At 38.6% G+C, this 24,806-nt stretch overlaps 1 protein-coding gene across 19 annotated transcripts in view; it reads left to right on the top strand.

Annotated features, from left to right (window-relative positions):
- The window catches only part of Anks1b (ankyrin repeat and sterile alpha motif domain containing 1B), a 1,133,346-nt gene that overhangs the window by 753,633 nt on the left and 354,907 nt on the right, over positions 1 to 24,806 (top strand). For 14 of the 19 annotated variants that reach the window (XM_074084193.1, XM_074084191.1, XM_074084192.1 and 11 more), the window contains one exon: positions 7,814 to 7,920. In XM_074084193.1, the coding sequence (XP_073940294.1) occupies positions 7,814 to 7,920 (107 nt within the window). Of the gene's footprint in view, positions 1 to 7,582; positions 7,921 to 24,806 lie in introns of those variants that run through there. The other 5 variants (XM_074084198.1, XM_074084197.1, XM_074084196.1 and 2 more) reach the window with 1 other exon arrangement.

Here is a 24,806-nt window from a genome sequence, read left to right as displayed (position 1 = left end):
CAATAAGTGTTGATTATAGTTTACATTTGACGCTACTGTATACCTTGAATATATTGCTGGAAACTGCCAAAAATTGGTTATGAATCTATGCCTCATCTGCGCCCAGTACACATTGGTATATATAGTTTTCTTTTCTCATAATGTCTGGTTTTAGTATTGGACTAAAACTAGTCTAATAGAGTAAGTTAGTAAATGTTCTCTTCTCTTCAGTTTTCTGGAGAGTTTTTAGACTCGGCATTATTTCCTCCTTATGTATTTGTAAGAATTCACCACTTAAGCCATCAAGGCTTGAAGTTTTCTGGGTGGAAAGATTTTAACACAAACATAATTATTTTGATAGATTAAGAGCTATTTAATTATGAACTTTTCATGAGTGAGCTTTGGTAATTTGTGTCTTTCAACAAATTTGTCCGTTTCATCTGAGTTGTTGAATTTATTGACATGAAGTTATGCAATTTTACTGATCATATCAAAGAATAGCTTTTGGTTTCATTGATTTTTCTCTATTGATTTTCTGTTTTCTATTTCATTTATTTGCTTACTGGTCTTTACTTTTTGTTACTTCTGCTTACTTTTGACTTTACTTTTTTCCTTCTTTTTCTTGTTTATTTCTGTGGATGTGGGGATTGTTGACTTGAAATTCTCTTCTAATGTAGGGACTTAGTGCCATAAATTTATCTTTAAGTACCATTTTAGCTGTAACTCACAGATTTTGATACACTGCATTTTTATTTTCACTCAGTTCAAGATATTTCCTGCATATAGGAGAAAATATTCTAACAAGTTATGAACAAGTGAAAACAGAGATCTCAAGATATAGTGAGGACATGAAGTAGCAGTGACCAATGTATTTTTACAGTAATGAAATTCTGATTGAAATGGATAGACTAACTGGAAGTATGCAACGTGAATAATAAATGACTTGTTAAATGGAAGAGTACCATAAGGAAACTTTAAAACAAAATTAACTTTAGTAGCGAAATGGAAGAACTGATTCAGAATAAAGCAGATGGATAAATGAAAATCATCCAGACATCACATGTTGTAAGAAAGGGAGAATGGAAAGAGAAAATATGAAAATGTGCTGAAGGTCCATTTCACCAGAGTTGTAGAGATGTAGTGGCTTAGACAGCGCCATACATTGCTAATAGAAGTGTGACATGGTACAACCACTCTGGAAAAAAATCAGTGAATAATTAAACAAACTGGTATACTCATACATGGAATACCAGTTAGCAATAAAAAGAATAAGCTATTGACACAGGAAAATTTGTGTGGATTTCAGGGTTAATAAGCTGAATGAAAAAAAGCCAGTTCCAAAAGGTTATATATTATGTGACTTCATTCATGTATCATTCTTAAAATTGCAAAATGATAGTGATACAGAACAAATTAGTAGTTTCCAGAAGATATGGAATAAGAGAAGGAGGGAGATGACAATGGCTGTAAAAACATACCAGCAAGGATTCTTGTGATGGTGTTGTCTATATCTTGACTGTGGTGGTGGCACATGATTCCACATATGGTAAAATTGCATCAGACAGGGCTGGAGGCATGGCTCAAGTGGTAGAGCACCTGCCTAGCAAGCACGAAGTCCTGAGTTCAAACCCCAGTACCGCAAAAAAAGAAAAAAGAAAAAAAAAACTGCACTGGACTAAACACACAACAAATGAGCATGTAAGACAGATAAAATCTAAATAAGGTCAATGGATTTTATGGGTGCCACTTGTTTGGTTGTAATATTGTGCTATAGTTGTATAAGATTTTGTCATTGGTGAAGTTTTTTAGAATCTGTGTGTGTATTATTTTTTATTGCATTTGAGTCTACAGCTAGCAGAAAAAAAACTTTAGGAAAATGAAGGGATGACCCTAGAGATATCAGGCAAAGGACTGAATGGGCTATGGTTTATCCACATTATGGGCTATTATGCAGTTAGTTTTAAAAGTTAAATGAGAACTAATAAATACTAAATTAGAGTTTATCATTTATTTAATAGAATTTCCATAAGACATTTGAATGAGAAAAGTAAGGTTCATGAAAGTGAGAGTGATATGATTCTATTTTTCTGAACTATGCCAAGACACCCCACATGCTTATATCTGAATACATCTGCCTCTGTATATATGTGTGTGTGTGTTATTTGACAGTGGGTAAACATATATGAATATATACACTAGTTTGTTAACATGAATAATTTTTCAGGGAGGATGGATGGTATGGATTGTAGGACGGCAATAATAGGGAAAGGAAGTAACCGAGAAAAATGGAGATAGAAAGAAAAACCAAAGCACTGAAAATACCAATATACATGAAATAATCACAATGTATATTTATATACAATTGTATGTGTTGTATTCTTGTACACTTAGAGACATTTTAAGAATTACTTTTATTTTATATTCAATATTTGTAAACCTACTGAAATGCAATTTTCATAACATAGAATTTGCCTACTTAAAATATATAAAAAATATAAATATATATATATAATTGGAGGTTTTTATATTCACAGAATTGTACAACCATCACCATAATCAATTATAAAATATTTTCATCACCCTAATAAGAAGTCCCAAACCATTAATAATCACTGTATTTCCACTCAAATTCCCTTTCCCAGCTCCAGGAATCCCTAACCTACTTTTTGTCTCTATGAATTTATCTATCCTGGATACTACATATGAATATAATCATATTATATTTTATATATATGATATGAATATAGTCATATTATATTCATTGTCTTTTGTGACTGAGTTCTTTCCCTTAGCATGATATTTTCAAGTTTCATCCATGTTGTAGGATGTTTTAACACTTCATTTCTTTTTATTGCCAAGTAATATTCCACTGTATGGATATACCACATTGTATTTATCCATTCAAGGATGCTGCCATGGGCCATGGGCAATAGTCATATTGGGATGACAGCGGTGATAACAAGGCTCTCTTTTATCTCTTTTGGTAATCTTTCTGTTGTCTACCTCATTTAACGTGCACTTAGATCGTAGGCTCCACTAATTCTGATCATTTTATTGTTTTGATCAATTCTCTGAGGAGTGAATTGCTCCAGAATCTGGTCCAATTAAATTTAAACTGGTCTTTGGTATTATTCTGCTGACAGAAGGGCTCGTCTCACTGTCTCTTTCCCTAGTTCTCTTAAACTAGCTGGGATACCATTGAACTTGTTGCCTAATGGAGTATACTAATCTCCTTTTAGCTGTTCATCACCAAAATGTCCAAAGTTTTTGGCAACACTTTTAGGCTTGAACTTCCTCATCCTCTGTTTCAAATAAAGTCAGTCTCTTGGGGGACAACTGTAGAGTTTTCTGTTCTTATGGACTGATTCTCCTCTTAGGCAAAAGCTTTGAGCTGCTGCTCTAGGCAGAGGACGAGGAGAATAGCCCATGGTCTTCTCAGCTTACCTTTCTGAGCATGGAACTTCACCCTCTAAACAGGCAGTGCTCTTGACCTACTAAAACTGGGATAAACTCTCTACCCATGTCCATGAACAGGGGCCGGGTGGATAAGGAAGCCCCTGACCTCTCGCTGCACTTGCAGGGAATTTAACCTCTGCAATGCAGAGTCAGAGGAGATTGGAAAGGCTGGCCTGCCCTTTTGATGAAGTACATAACCTGAGATATCCTTTGGCCAGCCGGAGCCAGTCCCCTGATCGCACTCATCCCAAGTGAGCATCTGTGGAGATGACTGGGGTGGGAGGGGACAGTGATAACAAGTCATGGCTCAGTTGCCACAAGAATCTTTCTCATCTCACCAAGTCTTAGTAGATTTAAAAAAAAAAGAAAAAAAAAAGTATTCCTTAATCTGCTGTGTGGCTCGGACCCTGCAGAGGCTTTGAATGGTTGTTTTCATTATTGTTTTGGGTTTTGAAGTTTGGGGATATGGTTTGGGTTTTGTTATTTTGTTTTGAATTTTTCTCCAATTTTCAGCAGTCATGCTTGTTGACTGGGATTGCCTTATGGTGCCTCTACCACTGCCATTCTGGGAGTGGAACTCATGGAATTATGTTTTCAGAAAACTACCAAAGAAAAAATTCCTGGTCTCATCATATACTTTGAGCCTCAGATTCCTTATGAATGAGAATAATGATCCCCACCACAATGCTGGGACATAGGAGCCCTGAGTAGCTGTCAGTTTCTTCTTTCCCTCCTGGTATCTCACTTTTGGAGCTTAAAAGAAGTTCTACTTGAACAAAAGTGCCTACCCAATAACTGTTGATATGCCTTAAGTAACACGATGAAATTTATTAAAACACTGTAAGGAAGTGACCGTCAGGCCTGAATCAGGATTCTTTTGGAAGTTTGACTCATGAGAAAATACTTTCACAAAACTGGAAACCAGCAACATGGCTGAGGGTCTCGTTTTAATTCCTTTCTCTCACAGACCACTTACCCCTGCCTCACTCTCTCCCAACTCACTTCCCTCCTGCATTATAATCTTTTGTCAACATATGAGAATTGCTGAACAGAAATTGGGGGATTGAATAGATAAAAGAATAAAATTCAAGAAGTCTATAAAGATTTGTGAAGTGGTTAATAATCAGTAATTTCTCTGAGCAATCTGAACTTTGAAATACACCCCCTTTCTACTTATTAAGAAATCAAACTTAAAATTAAGAAATCAAAATCTCACAAAGCCATTTCCAATGTCACTTATTCACTTATTTAACAATGATGGTTTAATTCCTAAGGAATGAAATGGTGCTCTGCTAGATATTTGGTCTCTGCTTTGCATATTAAAAGATAAGACAGGATTTGAGGAGCTGGCCAGTCAGCACATGCCTTGCCAAGCCAAAAACCACCATTGTCCTGTTTGCTCCATTTTTCTTCCTTCTTTCTTTTCTCTCTCCTTCCGTCCTTCCTTCCTCCCTCCCTTCCTTCCTTCCCTCTTTCCTTCTTTCCTTCCTTCCTTCTTTTCTTTTCGAACGTTGTGGATGAGATCTTAAGAAAAACTATAATTAAGACTTCTCTTTAACTTGACATGGTAACAGTGTTACATTTAGCCAGGGACAAAGGAATCTTGTTTTCAGCTTCTCATGCAGGTAATGTCAAGCAACTAGAATCCACTAAAACTGATTCATACACTTGTACGAATTCTTTGATCTTCTTAAAAGATCTGGAACCAATCAGAGATAAATTGTAATCAAGTACAATGCAATCCACTCAGAGAGGCTTATTCAAAAGAGGATGAGCATGGTGAACAAAAACCCAAACCTGAAAATTCTATTTAAAAACTATGATACCTTCTTTTTAGCAAAGAATTCAGAGACTTGAGATGGGTTTTTAAAAAATAAAAATTTAAAATCTGGAAATAAGAGGACGTTGTGTAGTTTGGACTGTGGGATTGTATCATGTTATTCAGCAGATACACACTGAATACTTACTATGTGCAATGTTAGCAAGGCATAGTCCCTGCTTTCTGGAATGACTCTTGTACACAAACAGCTATCATAGAAAATGGCAAAGAGTTGTTATAATAGGTCTGAAAATGCCCTTTAAAATAGAGAAGGAGGTTTACAAGAGATTACAATAACGAAAATGGCATCTGATCCAAAGCCAACAAATGACTAAAAATTCAGAGACATAATAAAACCATTCAGAGCACATTACAGCTTCCCTTCAGAGATCAAAAGTCAGCCCCTTGCTGGGGAGTTGGGAAAGCTGTGTAGGGAAAGGGGGAATAAAGTTAGATGATTTACAGTCACCATGAAGACCCCAAAATGTCATCACAGGGGTTGGGAGCCAATGGAAAACCACAGCAGGGTTTTGAAACAGGAAGTAGTTGGGAGCCAATAGAAAACCACAGCAGGGTTTTGAAACAGGAAGTAATCACCAAAACTGTGTCTTAGATTATGTGACATCATGTACAAGTTAGATTTTTTAAATAGCAGAGGTAGGAAGATCAGTATAGACACCATTGTTGCATTAGGCGAGGTGGGCAGGAACTAAGGGAACAAAATTAAAGTAGATGGCAAAAACATAAAACCGGAAGCAGAATTAAGAGAATGGGTGACACTGTGGTAAAGGATGACTAGAACTTGGAGACTGGTGTCAGCAGTGAAAGAGAGGTACAATCTGTTTTGAGGTTTAATGTCTGTGTGCCAGGGAGACTGACAATGTCTTTAAAGAGAGAAAGGAAGCAGATGAGATTTAAAGAAAGGAGAAAAATGTTGTCACAATTTATTCAATAAATATTCAGGGGCACTTACTATGTGCCCAGCCCTGTCTGAGGGTGGAGGGTGAGAAAGTTATCTTTAATTTTTAAAGCACTTTACATGGAAGAGTCACTGTTCCCAATCTGTGTAACTCCAAAGGCAGAGCTGGAGCCAGACAGTAAGAGTGAGGTAGGAAGTAAAATATCTTCCTAATAGAGAGAGGCTTTTGATGAGTAAAGAGTGTTATCACAGGCACCATTAGAAGTTGGATGATATTCTTCCAGGGACACTGTAACAGGGAATCCTACCTTTGTATGGTGGTTAGGCTAACCTGTGAGCTCTCTCCCAATCTTAAGAGTCTGTTTTTCAATGATGTAGTCCTATGGGTTCTATTATTAATCTCTGCCTTCTCTCAATTATTAAATAAATTACTCAGTCTGTCTGCCATTCAGTAAAACTCACACATTTACATCTGTTATTCTTGAATTATTTTTGGTTAGGGCTCATCTTCTTTATTAAAAAATTCTACCCAGTTAATATTACCTTTCTAGCTATTTTAGAATGGTAACCCTGGTAGATTGGATTATAAATACCAGAGGGGTATGATATGATATTTTTTGTTTATAAGAAGCCCTAGCAAACAAGGAGTGAATTATCTTGACTTCAAGATTACGATGTAGTTTCTGTTGTTGCAGTAATTCAAAAAGGAAAAAAAAATCTCAAAGAGGTTCATTTTGATACAGTATGGTAAAGAAAGAGAGTAATTATTCCCCCAACTCTGTAAAGCTTTAGATCAGAAACATTTATCCGTGCCGCATTTTAAAAAGAAAAAAGAAAAAGGAAAAGGGGAAAAGGGAACCTGTAGTGAGCTCTGTTATAAGCTACAGTTCAAGCTTTGCATTTCCTAGTGTCTTTTGAAACATAAAATTCCACAACAAATAGCTCGGTAATGTATAACCAGTATGAAGATTCAATTCAGATTTAAGCACTTTGGTTTGCTTTTGAGTCTTGCTATTTTCTGCATTTGTTTTGACTGCTCTCATCATTCAAGATTGACGCTTGGATGGTTGTGTAGGAGGAAGCAGCAGCAGCAGGCTTACAGCTTGCAGACAAAAAAAATCTGCCTTATCTGATGGCTATTATTGAAAATGCGAGGTGTAGCCTGGGCTGGGTAATGAAGGGGAGCGAGCGAGGGGGAGCAAGGAGCATGGAGCTGCATACTGATGAGTGTAGGAGTACTTGATAAAAAGAATTCTGGCTGCTGGCCGTGCATTGCTCATTGTGGAGTACTCCAACAATCACATAGAACGCAGACCAGCCTAAGCTGACAGCTTGATATGCCTTCTTCTGCTGCCTGGTTTTGGGGGCTGTGTGACGTACTGGTCGGTAGTAAAGATTAATATGTAAGAAATGTGGAGCTAGAATCAAGTCATACTCCACAGCCTGCCTGGCAAACTATGTTTTACTTCTGACTTTGCTGTCTCGCTGAGAACATTAATCTGTCAAGCTGGCGGGCTCCTTTGATAGCAACTTTCCCAGGAGCATGATGTGGCAATGCCACCTCTCAGCCCAGGACTACCGCTATTACCCCGTGGACGGCTACTCCCTGCTTAAACGCTTCCCTCTTCATCCTCTTACAGGACCCAGATGCCCCGTCCAAACAGTGGGACAATGGTTGGAAAGCATTGGGCTACCTCAGTACGAGAACCACCTGATGGCTAATGGATTTGACAATGTGCAGTTTATGGTAAGATGCTCTCTGTGTCCACGGAGCTGCCTTTTGTCTGTCTTTGCTTCTTATGTGTCTTACATAGCTCAGAGGCAGCCGGATTTGCACCGAAACTGACCAGTTTTCTATATGTGAGTGCATCAGAAAATTGGATGCCCTTAGGACTGAACTTAGTGTATACATATAGACACTTACTGCAAAATGAGATCTGTTTGCATCCATTATACATACGTGTTATATGAATGAATCGGTGAGAGTACTATTTATAGGCAGTGAAAGAAGATTACATTTATATTCTCCCTGTCATTCTTTGTGTGATTTGTAACATAAATTTTTAATCTTAGAAACCTGGTTAGATTATATCACCCTTCAGCTCATTCTAGGATCCTAAAACATATTATTTCACTTGAACATCAGCCTTTAGTGATTAATTAGACAATTTGTTATGTTGATGGTGTGAAGAGCATTTTTTTCCCTGATGATAGTTCACAAAAGCAATTTAAATGCTGTGGAGTACCAGTTCATTAAAAAACGGCTTCAAATGGTCAATTATGGAAAGCATGCACTTCCGTACACATGCTGATTGAAGAGTAATGGAGTATTTGTTTGTTACTTTCTGTGAAAAGCACACACTTGGGTTAATGAGCTGTCAGTATTTAGAAAGCGGAGTTGATGCCCAAAGTCCATTCATGTCCTGAATCCTGGTCTACATGCAGTCTAAACCCAGTGTGTGCAAACTTCTCACCGTACTGCATACAGGTGAAGGAGGAGGATGGGGCGGTGTGCAGGCAACAGTCTAGCTTTCTAATCATTTCCTGTCTTCCCCCAGTGCTCATCAGTTCTCCTTGTTAAGCTACGTCACAGCCCTTATTACCTTTCCTTGCTTTTAAGGTCCCATCGCACATATCACTGGTCCCTAAATTTAGAGAGAACACAGCACAGACATGTAGCACACAAATTGCTTGTAGAAATAATTACTAGCTGTTCGGAGCTAAAATTGCTGGGGCTGACACCTGCAGCTTGCTTATTCAGAACTGAGCATAAAAATACTTAGAACTGGTCAGAATCTTCCTATTTTCATTGCAGATTATTTTTCTCCAAGTTGGACTATTGTTGTTTTGAAGAGTGTTAAAATTATTAAATTTCTGCTCCTTCTCCAAAAATATATATGCCTGTGAGCTTTAAAAGAAAGACATAAATTTAGTAAGTCATGTGAGTTTTAAGTAATTATATACCTATAACTCTTCATGAGTGTCTTGTTGCCTTGGGTGTTTTTTTTATTTTTGATTAATGAGATATGCAGCTACTGTTGCTTTTCTTGTGTTTATCAAATACTGTCACTGATTAAATAGACCAGATATTGTGAATATTGAAATAAGAAAAAAGTGAAAGTGCTTCAATTGCTGTGAAAGTCTTAGGACACTGAGCAGATTTAAGACAGACTTAGGACACTAAATAGATGGCCTTAAGAACTAGAGAAACTATCAAGCAGAATGAAAGTCACTTCAGCATTACTTATGTCTACTGAACATTTTGGCATCTTTATTCTTTCTCTATTAAAATAGGACACCTCATTCCCATACCTCAAACACTCATCTGAACTTATTCTGGTCCATGTGAAGTGAGGTCTTGGGATTCGTGGGTTATTTGGCCACATTGAAAGATTTTAATTCAGCTTAATTTTCCTCTGAATGTTAAATTCTTATAAACAAAAATAATCCCTTTTTGAAAGCTCTAACTAAAAGGTTAATCAAAAATGAGAATTTGGGAAGAGATCATAAAAAACTTCATGAGTGAGTTACGTACAAACACTACAAGATGTATCTGGAAGACAAAAATCCTTGACATATGTGAAAAAACCAGGGTCTAATCATAGATTATTGTCTTTATCTAATTCCAAATATTATGTATAATTTTTCAGAAAATAGAACATATTGTTATTTCAGATGAACCAACCAAATACTTTCTTCATGAGATAGAATTAAAAAAAAACTGACTTATCATGTAGAAAAGTTAATTATAAAAATGAAGCAAGTCATAAAATGCTGTCATTAATTACTGCTTTACATGCTGTTATACACCATTTATTTGCTGCTAGAATCATGAGATGAATTTCCACCTTTATAAAAATTATTTATTGATCCCTAAATCTAATTTATTTAATTATGAACTTAAAAGTACACTAATATGATTGGCCCACTTTAAGAAACAGATTTTATTAATGTGGCAAAAAATCTGTTAGACCTGCTTAGTTTCTACTTGGTATCATATTCTAGCTTTTGTTTTTCTTGAAGCTCATTCTGACCTGCATTTATTCATCCTGTTGCCTAAGCAACAAGCACCATGCTCCTATTAGCTATGATGTAGTGTAGGTCTTATTAGCTTTTTAGAACACAAAAGTAGACTTCAAGAGGATATAATTAATGTTGGTTGAAACACCAGAGTATATCCATGCATAGATATGTTTTTATTTAAGAAACATTCTCAGGAGTTAAGTTTTCATTTAACCAATATCCCATTAATGAATGTTAGCTTAAAGTGTCTATACAAGTAACTTTCAAAGTGAAATGTTTATTAAAAGGAGCAAATCCATAGAGAAAGAGATAGATGATTTGAGACTTAAAATAATTTTTTACTAAATCTGTTCTACATATTCTTACACATAAATACAATATATGGATGATTTATCTGCATGACTATGATTAACTTTAATAAAAATTACTTATAGAAATTCCTGGACATGTTTAGAAAAGAAGGACCCTCTCCCCATTTGCTTTTAAATATCTGTTATGATTGCTTTTCCTTTAGGCTCTTAATATTTATTCTTGATTTTTATAGATGTGCCATATCTTCAAGGCAAAATTCCACTTTTTTTCTTAACACATTTCATTCTGGTTTTCAGAATAATTATACCTACAAGTTAAACACTTTGTACCCTTAAGAATAAGTAGAAATCAAACAGTAGCTACAGAAAAACCTCAGATCACATAAGATTTGGGGAAAGTCATATCTGTGTTGAAATCAAAAGCCTTTTTGCAACAGAATCCTATGTCTGAGGTCTTCCCCAGGTCCCACCTTGCCTGTTCCTCCTCACTGAAGAGATGCACCATCATCTCCCTCTTGCTTTGACATATCTACTTGCTGCTCACCAGCCCTGGTCCTCTGACATGTCACTCATTTTCCCAGTTTGCAATATATACAATGTGTTGAAGTTTCACCATTACTTTTTTTTCCACCAAAGAGTTTTGGTGTAAGTGACATATTACACAGCATGCACATGGTTATCTATTTCCTTATTTTGATTGTTTCTACCATCAGCTTTCCTTTTCTAACTCTGATGACTGCTTCCTAAATTTTAAATCTCAAAACATCTATTCCCTTCTTTATGACTTTGCTTCTTCGTGTGCTCTCCCCATTTCTCCTGAACTCCTATTTCCTTTCCTTCTCCTTTGTCTTTTATTTTCACAGATCTACCTCAATTCTTGCCTTGTTTCCATAGCTTTCCTTAATTACTCCAGTCCATAGAAGCCTCTTTTTACTCTGAATTCATACAGTGGTCACATCTGGCATGAAAAATTACATTTGACATGCCATCACTCTTTCTAGAATTAGGAGTTAAATTTTCACTTGTGTATGTCTTGCTTCCCCAACCAGACTGGAAGTTTCTCAAGTCCAAATTCTGTGTGTTGAATAGCCTTGCCTTTCTCACGACTTCTAACATAATGCTGTTTTCATACAAATGAGCCTATAAAAACCAAATTCACAACAGATTTTTATAGATGGACCTCCAATCTCATTTTTAAACAATCTCATTTGCCAATAGGGAACATGGAGCACTAGTATCCTTCTCTTACTCATTCATCAAATGCTCTTTAAATATTTTCTGCATGCCAGGTACAGTGTTAGGTACTGGAGAGGTACAAGTGAATCATACACAAGCCTTACCCTCAAGCAGGGTATAGTGTTGCTCTCAGCTCCATCATATGATTTACATGCACATGATACACACATTCCTTCATGCACACGCTCAGATGTACAGATGTGTATGGGCACACACACTATGTCACAGGGATTTGTCCCTCATCTTTCCATACAATTATCGTCACTCAGCATATGTGCTTACTAGCAATGCTTTTGCAACATCAAATTACAGTAAGTAAAGGAAGATGTAAAACCTGTCATCTCATAGAGCAAAAGAAAATAAAGATACTGGTAACATCAAAACACTAGCACTATTATGGTAGATCAGTACTCCAAAGACTGTATTAAGAAGTTTATGTTACTTGGAGGAAGATTTGACTCATAGCCTCACCATGGTAACTAGATGACAGTTATATTTGTAAATTCCAAGTAAGAAGGGAAAAGAATAAAATACCAACTCATTTTTTAGCATCTCCTGTTGACTTGGGATGATTTGGCCATTATTAAAATGTTCAGAATGCAGACTTTATGGGGAAAGACATAAAAATAATATGGGCAGCCCTACATGAATTGGCATTTTTATGCCCTTGGATGGATCACATTTATAAAGCACTTACTGGAGGTCAAAGTGAGTAGGGCCAATTAGACACTGAAGTAGAGCCACAGAGGTCTTGGAAGTGATCCATTTGAACACAGAATCTGAGCAAGATTGAGCTTAAAAGTACATATTTAATTGAAACTTTGTCCACATTTTTTGCTTCATCTTACATACTAATTGACTTACAGCTTCTTTCTACTTTTACATAACTTTGCTGTCATAAGAGCACTCTTTGCAGTTGGCCTAATAAAATGACCTTTCAAATATCTAAGTAGCATATTGTGATCCCAGGAAGAAGTTAAACCGTGAAGTGAAAAAACAAATTGTCCTTAAAGGGTAAGACTAATCACCCCCAGGATGATTTCTTGTTTAAATGCTATTTGGGAAATTTTTATGAAGTGACTGAAATTTAAAGGTATAAGAAAAAAACATCTGCCCATTCTCTGTACCTTCCTGCCTATGGAAGAGGCTAGGCTTTGAGTTGAGTGGGTGGCTTTATAGCAAGTGCAGCTATAATTTTTCTAAACTCATGGTTAGGCCAGTAGTCACAAACCCACTTTTGGAAGGGGGAAAACCCCATAATTTTTCAACTACTGACAGTTAAAATCTGTTGGTATCTAGAAGTCAGTGCCAAAATGCAGTCATTCTTTATGTCTGGACAACAGCTTAATAACAAATATAATAGGCAACAACAGCCCGGCTGTGGTATTAAACTAAAGTAAGACTTCTCATTTGCACAGCTTGCTTCCTTATGATTCGGCTTACTCATCTGTAAAATCAATGTAATGAGGGATCTAGGAGAAATGTTCTTTTGTGTGCTTATTTTAATATTTTGAGCTCTTTAAAGATGCAGGCTACAATGTTAGTGAAGGCAGAGCCATTAATTGTTCTTGTATATCCCATTAGCCTTGGAAGGATACTGATTGCTTGTGCAGCAGAAAGTGGGAAATGAGGGTATGTGCAGGAATGACCATGTTGAAAGAATGACTTTCAGAGAAGTTCTAATCTGGTGATAGAAAAGAGCCTTTTCTTCCATCTGGAAGTTACTCTGATTAAAGTTTTAAGCACTAAAATATGTTGCCACACTTTCTAATAATGCAATAATACAACTCCCATTACTAACTAATGCTCACATGAAATTGCCTTTAATTTAGTCATGCAGTGTATTTGCATAATTTGATCTCCAGTATTGCTGCAAATGACCAGATATTAGGGATGAAGAATTTACCTCATGAGTCAGAAAACTTACTAAAACTGCTGAATTACGGACTAATTTTAAGAAATCCAGTCAAAATCATATTTCTTTTCTTGTTTAAAAGGACAAAAACTCTCAGGCAAGTGTTCAGTGGCAATGACCTCCATTTTCTCACTTCCAGTCACCTCCTTATCCTCTTTATAATACAGCCTGCTTCCCAACTTCTCTGCTAAAATTGTTCTCTTTTAAGTCAGCTGTGATCTGCTTTCTGACAAATCCCCACCCAATTTTTTTTCCCTTGCATCATCTCTCTTTGCCCTCTTTGCAATATCTGGTTTTCTCTATCCACTCTCCATTTGGGGCATTACACTGTCCTTTTCCAATCCTATGGATCACATGTGGTCCTCTACCCTCTCGTCCCTTTGATCATTTGCTCTCTGAGATGCGTTTCTAGTCCCTGTGTTTCACCTCTTTCTGCCTGGGTTTCTGGTGCTGTCCAGCTACTCAGTATACATTCTTGCATGCATGTATGTACACAAAGCATTTAACACAGATCGGGCATCGAAGACACATCCAACAAATGTTAACTGTCCCTGCAACCAGAGTGATCTTCTAAGGCTCACATCTGCTTAAAATTCCTCCAGAGGTTCTTACTTACCTAAGACAGATGGTAAGATAGTTCCAAAATCCATAATGTGACTTTGGTGTTTAGGGCCCCTTATGCCCTGACCCCACAGCTTTGTCTCTTATTGTACTCTTTCTTTGCGTTAGGGAACTGCACACTTTACTTCCATTGTCTGGCTTTTGCACAGGCTGTTCTCTGCCAAGAATTGTCTTTCTTTATTCTTAATTGCTTCCTGTCATTTAGATCTTAATTTAGTTATTACTTCTTTTAGCCATCAATTCTTTTCTGCCCTCCAACCCTTCTTCTGAAGTACCCTTTCTTAAAACTTATCTTTCTGGGTTATATGACCAGTATGACCGATGTACTTGCCCTTCCACCCCCACCACACTAGACCAGGAGTCAGCAAACTTTGTGAAGTGTCACGTGGCCAATCACTTAGATTTTGTGTGTCACGTGGTCTCTCCTACAGCTCTTGGGCTCTGCTGTTGTAGCAGTATAGACAATATGTGCATGAATGGGTGTGGTTGTGTCCCAGTAAAATTAAATTTACAAAACGGGCAATGAGGTCAATGGACCATAGTTTGCTTTTCCTGCTCTGGATTTTGAACTCATCAAGGGTTAAAAATATGCTTTGATCCTCTGTATCTCCAGACACAGGTCCATCAGCTGGACATATGTTCAGCTAATGTTTTACACATGTGGACATAAGAAATGTCTAATGAAAGGAGGAAGAAGGGTTGGGTATGATGGCTCATGCCTATAGAACCACCTACTTAGGAGGCAGAGATTGGGAGATTGAGATTCAATGTGAGGGGAGGTGGGGAGAAGTTAGTGACATCCCCTTCTCAACAAACAAGCCAAGCCTGGTGGTGCACATCTGCAATTCCAGCTATATAGAAAGCATAGGTATGAGCATAGCAGTCCGAGGCCAGCCTTCAGGGCAAAAAGTGAGACCCTATCTGAAAAATAACTAAAAAAAAAGGGCTGGGGGTATGGCTCAAGGGGTATGGCTCAATACAACCAAAACTTAAAAAGGAGTAAGAAAGCAAATAAGAAAGAAGGCAAGAGAAAAGGAAAGAAAACAGAAGGAAGGAAGTGAGACAATCAGACAGATGGCTTACAGCAAGGATTTTCAGGGCTGGAAAGATAGTCCAGCCAATAGCTAAGGACATTCAGAGCAAGATCCAACCTTTGCGAGTCTGACAAGAACCAGGGAGGGTGTTTTTGCTTTAACCAAGCAGACTGGAGTGTATTTTCGGCAAGGGAACTGCACAGGCATGGGAACTAGAAAGCACAGCTGCAAAGGAAGTCTGTTGTTCCCTCGTGTGGAATTCCTTTCTCTTCCTCCTTCACCTAATTGTGCACCATTGTTCATGCACCAGCTTCAGCATCACCTTCTCTGGGAAGGGAAAGATTCCCTAAGGCTGTCCTCTCTCCCCTGTCTGTGCACCGGGGACTCCCTGTTCTCAGCCCTATGCTAGTCCTTATGACATTGCATTGCAATTATGTCATCTGTGCAGACGTCTGCTTCTACCCTAGAAAGTGAGCTTCCTTGAGGCAGAGACTGGGTCTTGTTTACATCTCTGCACTGCTAAAGCCTAGCACAGACCCTGACATAAAGTAGCTTCGAGGTATGTATTGAATGGAATTTTTCAAGCGTCATACAAATGATGTCGTGTAATTTTCACCATCAGCCTGACAGTAAATACTAAAATTTCCACATTTATAAATGAAGAAACTCAACAAAGCCCACAGAGCCCGGGTTACAAAGCCAAACCTCTCTGTCCAAAAAGTCCCTGCTTGCTTCAGTAAAATTGCACAATCTCATCGTTTCCCTTCATTTATTCAGCCAGTGTCCTATTGCAGGCACTAAGAACCAGAACACTGGCTCTGCTTTTGAAGCACTCCCAGTTTTAGATACTGCTGGTCCTTTAAGGACTTCTTTGACTCACACCTTCTTACCTTTCCACCTCCTCCTCACCTCTTCTCAAGAGGATCTCTCCTTCAACCAGGACAGAACCCTCACTGTGTTTGCTCACAGTTGTCTCACAGTTCTGCAGGCAACAAATCCAAGGTCAAGGGCCAGCAGAGTTGACTCCTCTGAGGGCTATAAGGGCAGCAGGTGTTCTGGACCTGTCTCCTTATAGATGACCAACTTCTTCCTGTGTTTTGACATTGGACTGTGCCCAATTTCCTCTTCTTGTAAGGACATCAGTCACATCGACTTAGGGTCCATGCTAATGACCTTATTTCCAAATAAGGTCACATTCTGCAGTTCCAGGGATTAGGACTTCAACATATCAATTTGGGGTGATGTGATTAAACTCATAAGAGTCCTCAATAAATATGTGTGCATAGCTAGTCTTAATTATCCTCCCAACTGCCAAGCATAACCCATAATATATAAAACCAAGACTTACTTAATTGAATTAAAATCAGTTTGAGGTTTACTTGAGATGTTAAATGTCTAAAGAATCTGATGTTACTTTTTCATTAGTGACAAATGCAATCTTTCTGATAACTTATAGTTTTCCATATTGGGTAATCATATACATGCATATACTGCTAGTCAATATGAGACCAGCAAAATCAGAGCCAAGAGCTTCCTACCTCTCTAGCCCTACATTTATTTTGTAACTTCTGCTGCACGTTTACAAGGAATATTCATTTGTCTGGCCTCCTTACAGTTGACAACTACCCACGAGATGAGCCCCAGGAAACAGATGAAGTAATGTTCTATAAGAAAGGAAAGAAAACATAGCCAATATAATGATATAACTATTGCTTATTTTATCATACAGTCTCTTACCTCTCCCACAAATTTTAGAAGGAATGTAGTAGTATTCCAGTTTTATAAATGATAAAACTTAGTTATAGAATATCTAGTACAGAGCACTCAAGAATCAAAACCAAGACAATCTTCGTCCAAAAAGAAGTTTCTAAAAGTTGCTGGGGTAGCATGTATGCATGAGCTGAGAAAGGTGAGAGTCTGAACAAACAAAAGTAGCATAAGCATTGCTTATTCCTTATGGAAATGGCAATCCAGGGGAGTACCAAGAAGAGAGGTGAGAGAGAAGAAAAAATTTGCCTCCCGCAGAGATTGGGTGGTCCAGACCAAGCAATACCTTGTAAAAATACAGACATGCATCCAGGTCATTTGTCCTGACTGTGAGACCTTTTGAGTGGAGGCATTTCATACATGAAGGAGACAGCTGATCTAACCATAGCAGTGTTCATGGAAGACATGATTTGCCTGTCAGTAATAATCCTTTCTGAGGTGTAAACAGTTATCATGATAAATGGCTACAAATTCTTATCCACAAAAACACTCAGGCTAGAGAGACATAGTAACAACACTTTATTCTCATTCAATGCATGCATCTCCCTGACTTCATTCCAGGCTACCTAAGCTAGTCTCGGGTGTAATCATACACTTCATCGACGTCAGGAACTATCCATTCATTTAATGGCGTATGATCTAAAATAGTTTTGAGAAACAAGGACCCTTAAGGCAAACACAACAATGGGATTGGACTTTGAGCACATGATAAAAGCGAGAGCACACAAGGGAGGCGGTGAGGATAGGTAAGACACCTAAAAAACTAGCTAGCATTTGTTGCCCTTAACGCAGAGAAACTAAAGCAGATACCTTAAAAGAAACTGAGGCCAATAGGAAAAGGGGACCAGGAACTAGAGAAAAGGTGAGATCAAAAAGAATTAACCTAGAAGGTAACACACACGCACAGGAAATCAATGTGAGTCAATGCCCTGTATAGCTATCCTTATCTCAACCAGCAAAAACCCTTGTTCCTTCCTATTATTGCTTATACTCTCTCTACAACAAAATTAGAGATAAGGGCAAAATAGTTTCTGCTGGGTATTGAGGGGGTGGGGGGGGAGAGGGAGGGGGTGGAGTGGGTGGTAAGGGAAGGGTTGGAGGCAGGGGCGAGAAATGACCCAAGCCTTGTATGCACATATGAATAATAAAATTAAAAAAACAAAAAAAACCAAGGGCCCTTAAGACTATACTTATGAATTATAGAGGCATATAAGAAGAAAGAAAAATAAAATGAACGATTAGTACAGGTCTCTGAAGATCATTAATTTCTTAAGTCCACAGAATTAAATGTCAGGTTTTTCACTTTATCTTCTCTTGAATGGAACAAAGATGATTATAAGCCAATGTCTGTTCAGATGGTTGGCAAGAAAGGCTAGTTTTGTTCTTCTGGAGATCTTGGAATTCAAGGCCTAGAAACAAAAGTACCTTAGGCTTGTTTGACAAGAGTTGTGATTCAACATCCTTTTATTAGGAAGGAGTAGTCCTGTAAAGAGAGAGGTGTACAGTCAGCATTCATCAGACTTGCATCATATATAGACTATCCAGTTATCTGCCACCCCAGAGCAAAGTTATAGTAACATTCAGGCTGGCAAACATCAAATCTAGAAAGCCCTGACTGTTTCAAAAGGAAGCAAGCAAAAGACATTCAGACTAATTCAATCTTGTACGCACTGATGAATGAGTAACAATGAGATTCTTTTTTTTGGGAGAGTGGGGTGAAGGGTCTATTGTCAAAAAAATTGCAATCTGTCGACTTCCTGGACAGAAGAATGCTATATTAAGTTCTCATTGTGCTTTACAGTTGTTAAAACCCTTATACACACATTATCTCAATCTGGGAGACAAGATATAAATGTAGTCCTAACAAATGGTTTGACATTAGGTAAGACTTCTTTTCTACAATTTCTGAGCAAGCTCAGATATAGCCCATTCTTTTTCAAAACCCTTCCTCAATTCTCTGTCTGCTTTAGACTCTTGCACACTTACTCTTCTTCCCTTCATAGCCAGGATTCTCAGAAACCATATATACAATTCATGCCTTGCTCTTCAGCTTAATACAGTCAAGTCTTAACACCATCATCCAGAAGCTATTTATAAGTGATGACTCATCACTTACAAATAATTGCCATAATTGCCCCCAATACAATCCAAGCTTTCCATTCCTTGTCAACCTGATCTGCCTGTGGTCTCTGATTCCATTGACCACTGTTTCCCTCTTAGGTTTCTATCACCTGGACATCTTCTACACCAATGCCACCTTTTTCTGTCTCCTTTATGGCTGTCACTACTTCTGCCTGCACCCTAGGGTTCAGCCCTTCACTCTCTTCTCACTCCACACATTCACCTTAGCTGACCTCACTGATACCCAATGAAAACAAAGTTTTCTAGCTCCTATGGCTTCTCCAAAGCCCTCTAACTCAAAGTGTCTAAGTTCGGGGTTCAAAGACAAGTGGAGGGATTAGTCAGTGTTAGGGACAGCCCTGTCAAAGCAGAAGGGAAGACAGTGAGGTAGAGCACCATACTGAGTTGCAGGTAAGGTGCACAGAATACAGAGCTATGGTTTCTCTAATGTTTTCCATTTTCCAGTGAATTATGACATAAGGGTGTGGAAATTTAAGGAAAAAGAAGATATTAAAATGTCATCTCAGAAACTAGGAAACAGAATTTACTTGGAGAATGGAATAGCATAATAGGACCATGCTAAGGGCTTATTTGAGATTTGCATTCATTAGGCTAAGTGTGGAATAGGAATTGCCCAATAGGAATTGGAAAGACAAAGCACTTTAAGGAACAAAATCACTTTTGTTGTCTAACTTCTTTACCTTGGTGTAAGATTGTGAGCTGGTCACTTAACCTCTGTGAGCTTCAGTTTCCCATGTGCAAATTGAAGATAGTACCACCTAGTTCACAAGGTGGTGGTGAGAATTAGATTAAAGCTAGCTGTGTGCTTCCAGCAGGCAATGAATCATGATGGTAATGAGAGAGGCAAACCACTTTAGATTTACTGATTTACCAACACAGGAGTGCAGTGATACACGGAAAATTGCCACAAGATCCCATTACTCTCACCCTCATGATACACTGGATACAAGGGAAAGGCTTTCACAAATTATTCTAGGAACACCAAAATATCCATAACCCACCAATCTCAGTGACCTTGTATCAAATAGTTCTATAGTGTGCTAGAAAGTTGTTACCTTAATCCACTTGTACTCACCACAGACCTGATTAATCAACTATGTGTGCACTCAGAACTGGGCATGCAGGCTCATGGCCTGTGGTAGCACAAGTTATTGGGATTTCTATAGAACTGGACCTCATCTAGTGGTCCAGCCGCTAACACTCTCAGGGACATTCACTCGTCATAAAATGTCCCTTACAACTACACTGCTCAATTACAATAATTTTATGAGAATCTTTGAATGCACAAGAATCTAATAGTTTTGTCCTCAAGAATGACAAACCTAAACTTGATTCAAACTGTGAAGTATACTAACCAACAAGTTGTAACATTTTAAAATATAAATCTATGTGTTTCTAATCTGCCTCTTTTATTCTGTAACGTGTTGACAATCTAGAGTCAGGAATGGATAAACCTTGGTGAAGAGTCTTTAGAGGAATCTTTTAAAATTGATTCCTGAGAGATTTATCCACTCATTCCTCAGAGAATGAACTGAGTACCTACTGTTCAAAATTACCATTGTGCTAATTGTGGTAGGGACCAGAGACGGAATGATACAGGATCTGCTTTAAGACCCTACAGTCTACTCAGGATGCTAACAGTAGCATATTGTGAACTAGCAGTTTGCATTCAAATAGTAATAAAATCAAAAATTTATTTTCACAGCATACAGTGTGTAACTGGGGGAGAAATGAATGTTATCAATTTATGACTGATTATGACTGAAAAGAAAGAGCTGTATGTGAACTGGAATAATCAGGGAAGGCTCTGTCAAGGAAGTGGGCCTGCATAGCATTGACCTAAGTAGTGAGGAACGATATAAAATTGAATACCCTTGTGAACAAAGGTGGTGAGACATCAAGATGCAGGAAGTGTCTAACGGGCAGAGCAGCAATTCTGGGGATCACATAATGCTTCTGTGAATGAAAATGTTCCCTACTTTGTGAAATTGTGGTTCAGACACTACACATGCGCCATATGGAAAGACAGCTTAATGACCTATCACTGTGCCCAGATAGGCTCACCCAGATGGCACCTCACCCATGCAGACAGCAAGGAGGATGAGCAAGGCAACATCTGTCTCGGGCTGATTTAACCATCTATTTCTAGATAATGCTGAAGAAAACAAAGTGACTGGAGTTACAGTAGATTTTTCTCCAACCAAGCCCTCTTCCTGAGGGCCAGGGTACCATCTCAAAGTCAACAGCAAATCTGTTTTCAGTAGCCCCATGTCATCAGGAATATCCTCCCATCCTCTGACACTCTGTTCATTACCTGCTAGAGCCTGTTTCTTCAAAGGTATTCACGGCTCCCAGTTAGCAGGAAAGCTAACACCCTCACTTTCACCCTGCAGCCAGGACCATTGCCAAAGCATCTATTGACCTCGTCAGCAATAAAACTCAGCTTGTCTGGGATGTTTCAAGAATTCAAATAAAGAAATATTTGCCTTGTGGCTGGTTTTACACTGGGGCTCCTCAATACAAGATGCATAATGACAACGACAGTGACAGTGATAACACTTTCATTGTACTTCTGTTCCAGTCACTACCATTCTAAAGGTTCTACATATAGTAACTATATTAATGATTTTAGAATGATGAAAGAGCCAGGTCCTCCTCTCATGAAGCTTCCGGTCTACTGGAGAAACAGTCCTGGGAGCAGGCAAGCCCTTAAACGCTGTAACTGATTGGAACTGTAATTGAGTGACTCAGACAAAGCTCCCTAGAAGAGGTCAGGTTCACACAATCTCTTGATAGACTGGAAAGATTGGCAGGCTGACAAGGTCTGAGTGACAGGGGCAGCCTTTCCAGAAAATGGAAGAGTGTGTGATTAGCATGGAGGTGCAAAATAAAAAAAAAAAAACCCAGCCTGGCACATTGAAGGATATCCAGTAGTTGGGTCCAGTCGGTATACAGGGGGAGCAAAAATGAAAGGAGGTAATACATGAAACCAAAGAGACTGGCATGGGCCAGATGGAGGGACTGTCTCTTTTTATTCCACTCCAACTGTGTCATCACAGGCCTCCCTGTGTGGCAGAGAATGGATGTTTGTTTATATCCCTGTGTTAATGCGTGTGACTCAATGCTTTCCCTACCCTGCAACACCCTCGGCTCCTTTTAGTTTGAAGTGCCCTGGGAAAGGACATTGCAGGGTCTTCTCTTTCCTCACCCCTACAGAGCCTCCCATCGAGCACTCAATGTCAGTGACTGGCCGGCTAATCACCAGCCTGTGGGCGCAGGTGATTATCTGTGCAGCCTGACAGGGCAAGTCCAGCGATGGTAATTACCCCAGCGTCAGTGGAGACTTTGGTGTCAGAGATCCTGTTAGAAAGCGTTTTATTGAGACTAATTCAGAAGACTGTGCTCTAGCACAGAGAACACAGTGCCCTCTAAAAAGCTGTAATCAGAGCTTACCATTTCAGCAGCAGTCTTCAGAGCCAAAGCTGAGATGCTAAAACTTAAGGCTCCTCAGCTTCCTATTACCCAACAATCAAGACAATGCCAGCACTGAATAGGGTCTTTCTCCCTTGTGTCCCCAAAAGCACTCTTGGAAAAGAGCTCGAGACAATGGGCTTGACACAGGGATGAGAGGATACTGGTGACTGAGTCATTATTTGACTTATAACCCCACTCTCTTGAAAAACAGTGGTTTACATACACACACAGAGATAATAATACCAAGGACAATTTCAACAACTAACTGCAGCAAGGAAATTCAGAGAGTGGTATTGACAGAAATGAGCATACTTTTTAAAAATGATTTTGAAGTAATGTATATACAATTTGTAAACATCAAAGCAACTATACAAGGCACATGGTGGCACATGCCTATAATCCTAGCTACTCAGAAGGTAGAGGTAGAAGAATTCCAGTTTGAGACCATCCCAGACAAAGTCAACCCAAGACCCTATTTGAAAAACAAATTAAAAACAAAACTATGAACGTGACTTAAGGGATAGAGGTCTTGAGTTCATTCCCCATCTGGGATGGGGCGTGGGGGGATGTTTGTACAAATAAGAAACAAAAAATTCCTGCATTCTTCTCACTCCTGGATTCACTCTTCAGAAGCAAATACGTCAAACATTTCTGTGCCTCATCCTTCTGGTGGCTCACTGCATATCATATGTACACACCCAGAGTTCTCACGTCTCCACTTAGCTGGTGTTTACTGCCATGCTGAAGTGAGGGACAAGGAGTGGCCTCATTGATGCCATCTTAACTGCCTCTATCCACAAGATAACAGCAAACTGAATCATAGTCCAAACCCAGGTGCTATGAAATGTCACCTTTTCGTATTTTATGTCAATGTAACCTTGACTCCAAGGCAGAGGTAGCAAGTATTGGTTGCCTTCAGTATTGGTTTCTCCTCCTATCATCCCATAATGCCCGGCATCCAGGAAAATGTGTGCTCTACCGTGATGAAGTCCTCACCGTCCACACTTGCAGCATTGCTTCTATGTCCAGTGTTTCTCTGCCTCCTTGCCACTCATGGAGTGGGGGAATCCTCAAGAGGGGTGAAAATCCCATCCGCAGGCCCCGATGAGGCTTGCTTCAATGATGATGGCAGCACTGCCATTAATGGTTACCTAAGCTAGAAATGTGGGGGTTATCCTAGAACTTACCTTATACTTACTTTAGTAACTGTTCAGTCTTTTCTGCTTCTAACTACTTTTCCTTCTCTTGCATTTCCTTCCATTTTCCACACTCTCCACCACACTGTCTATTTTTCTGATCTACTTTTTTCCAGGGACCCCCATCCCCAGTCTTCCTGTCCCAGGCTGGACTTCTTCCTCTAAGACTGTCACTATCATTGGGGCACTCCCTTCTTGCATGGAACTCCTGCACTGAATTCACTGTGCTTTGGATGTTTTTCCTTATTTGATTTCTCATATTTCTGGGGCACACACTCAACTTTTTATGAAAAAAAAAAGAAATAGCTGAGAAATGCGTAAGAGGTAAACTTCTAAGTCTTTGTGAATCTAAAAGTGTCTAAACTTGTTCTCTGTAGCTGACTAATATTATGGTTTGGTATGTGAATCCCAGATTAATCTATTTTTTTCCTCAGAGCTTAAAATGCATGGCCCCTTTGTCCTGTAGTATTTGATATGGTGGACTTTCTGACCTTGGTTTCTTTATTGGTGACTGTTTTCCTTCTCTGGAAGTCTCAGGTCCTTCTCTTTATCCTCCATGTCCTGAAGTGTCACTAACATGTGACTAACTAGATGTCTTTTTTACCCTTTTTTGCACTGTTAGCACTTTAAACATAAGATATAGTTTGAGAATTTCTCTATTATTTCTTTTGTGATTTCAGATCCTTCTTTTTTATGAACTAGCCAGGTATTGGACTTTCTCAATCATTCTTCAACATTTCTTAGCCTTTGGGTCATATTTGCTATCTCTTTGTATTTTACATTTTAGGGGCTCATTTCAATCTTTAAATGCATTTTTTTAATTTGGGCAATAATGACTCTTATTTCACAAATTAGACCCTTTTTACTTTTCCTTGTACCAATTAGAGATGTTTGTCTTGAGCTTGAAATTTTTG

Source organism: Castor canadensis, chromosome 8 (genome assembly GCF_047511655.1).
Source record: "Castor canadensis chromosome 8, mCasCan1.hap1v2, whole genome shotgun sequence".
Taxonomy (NCBI): Eukaryota; Metazoa; Chordata; class Mammalia; order Rodentia; family Castoridae; genus Castor; species Castor canadensis.
This window is presented reverse-complemented; position numbering and strand designations above follow the sequence as displayed.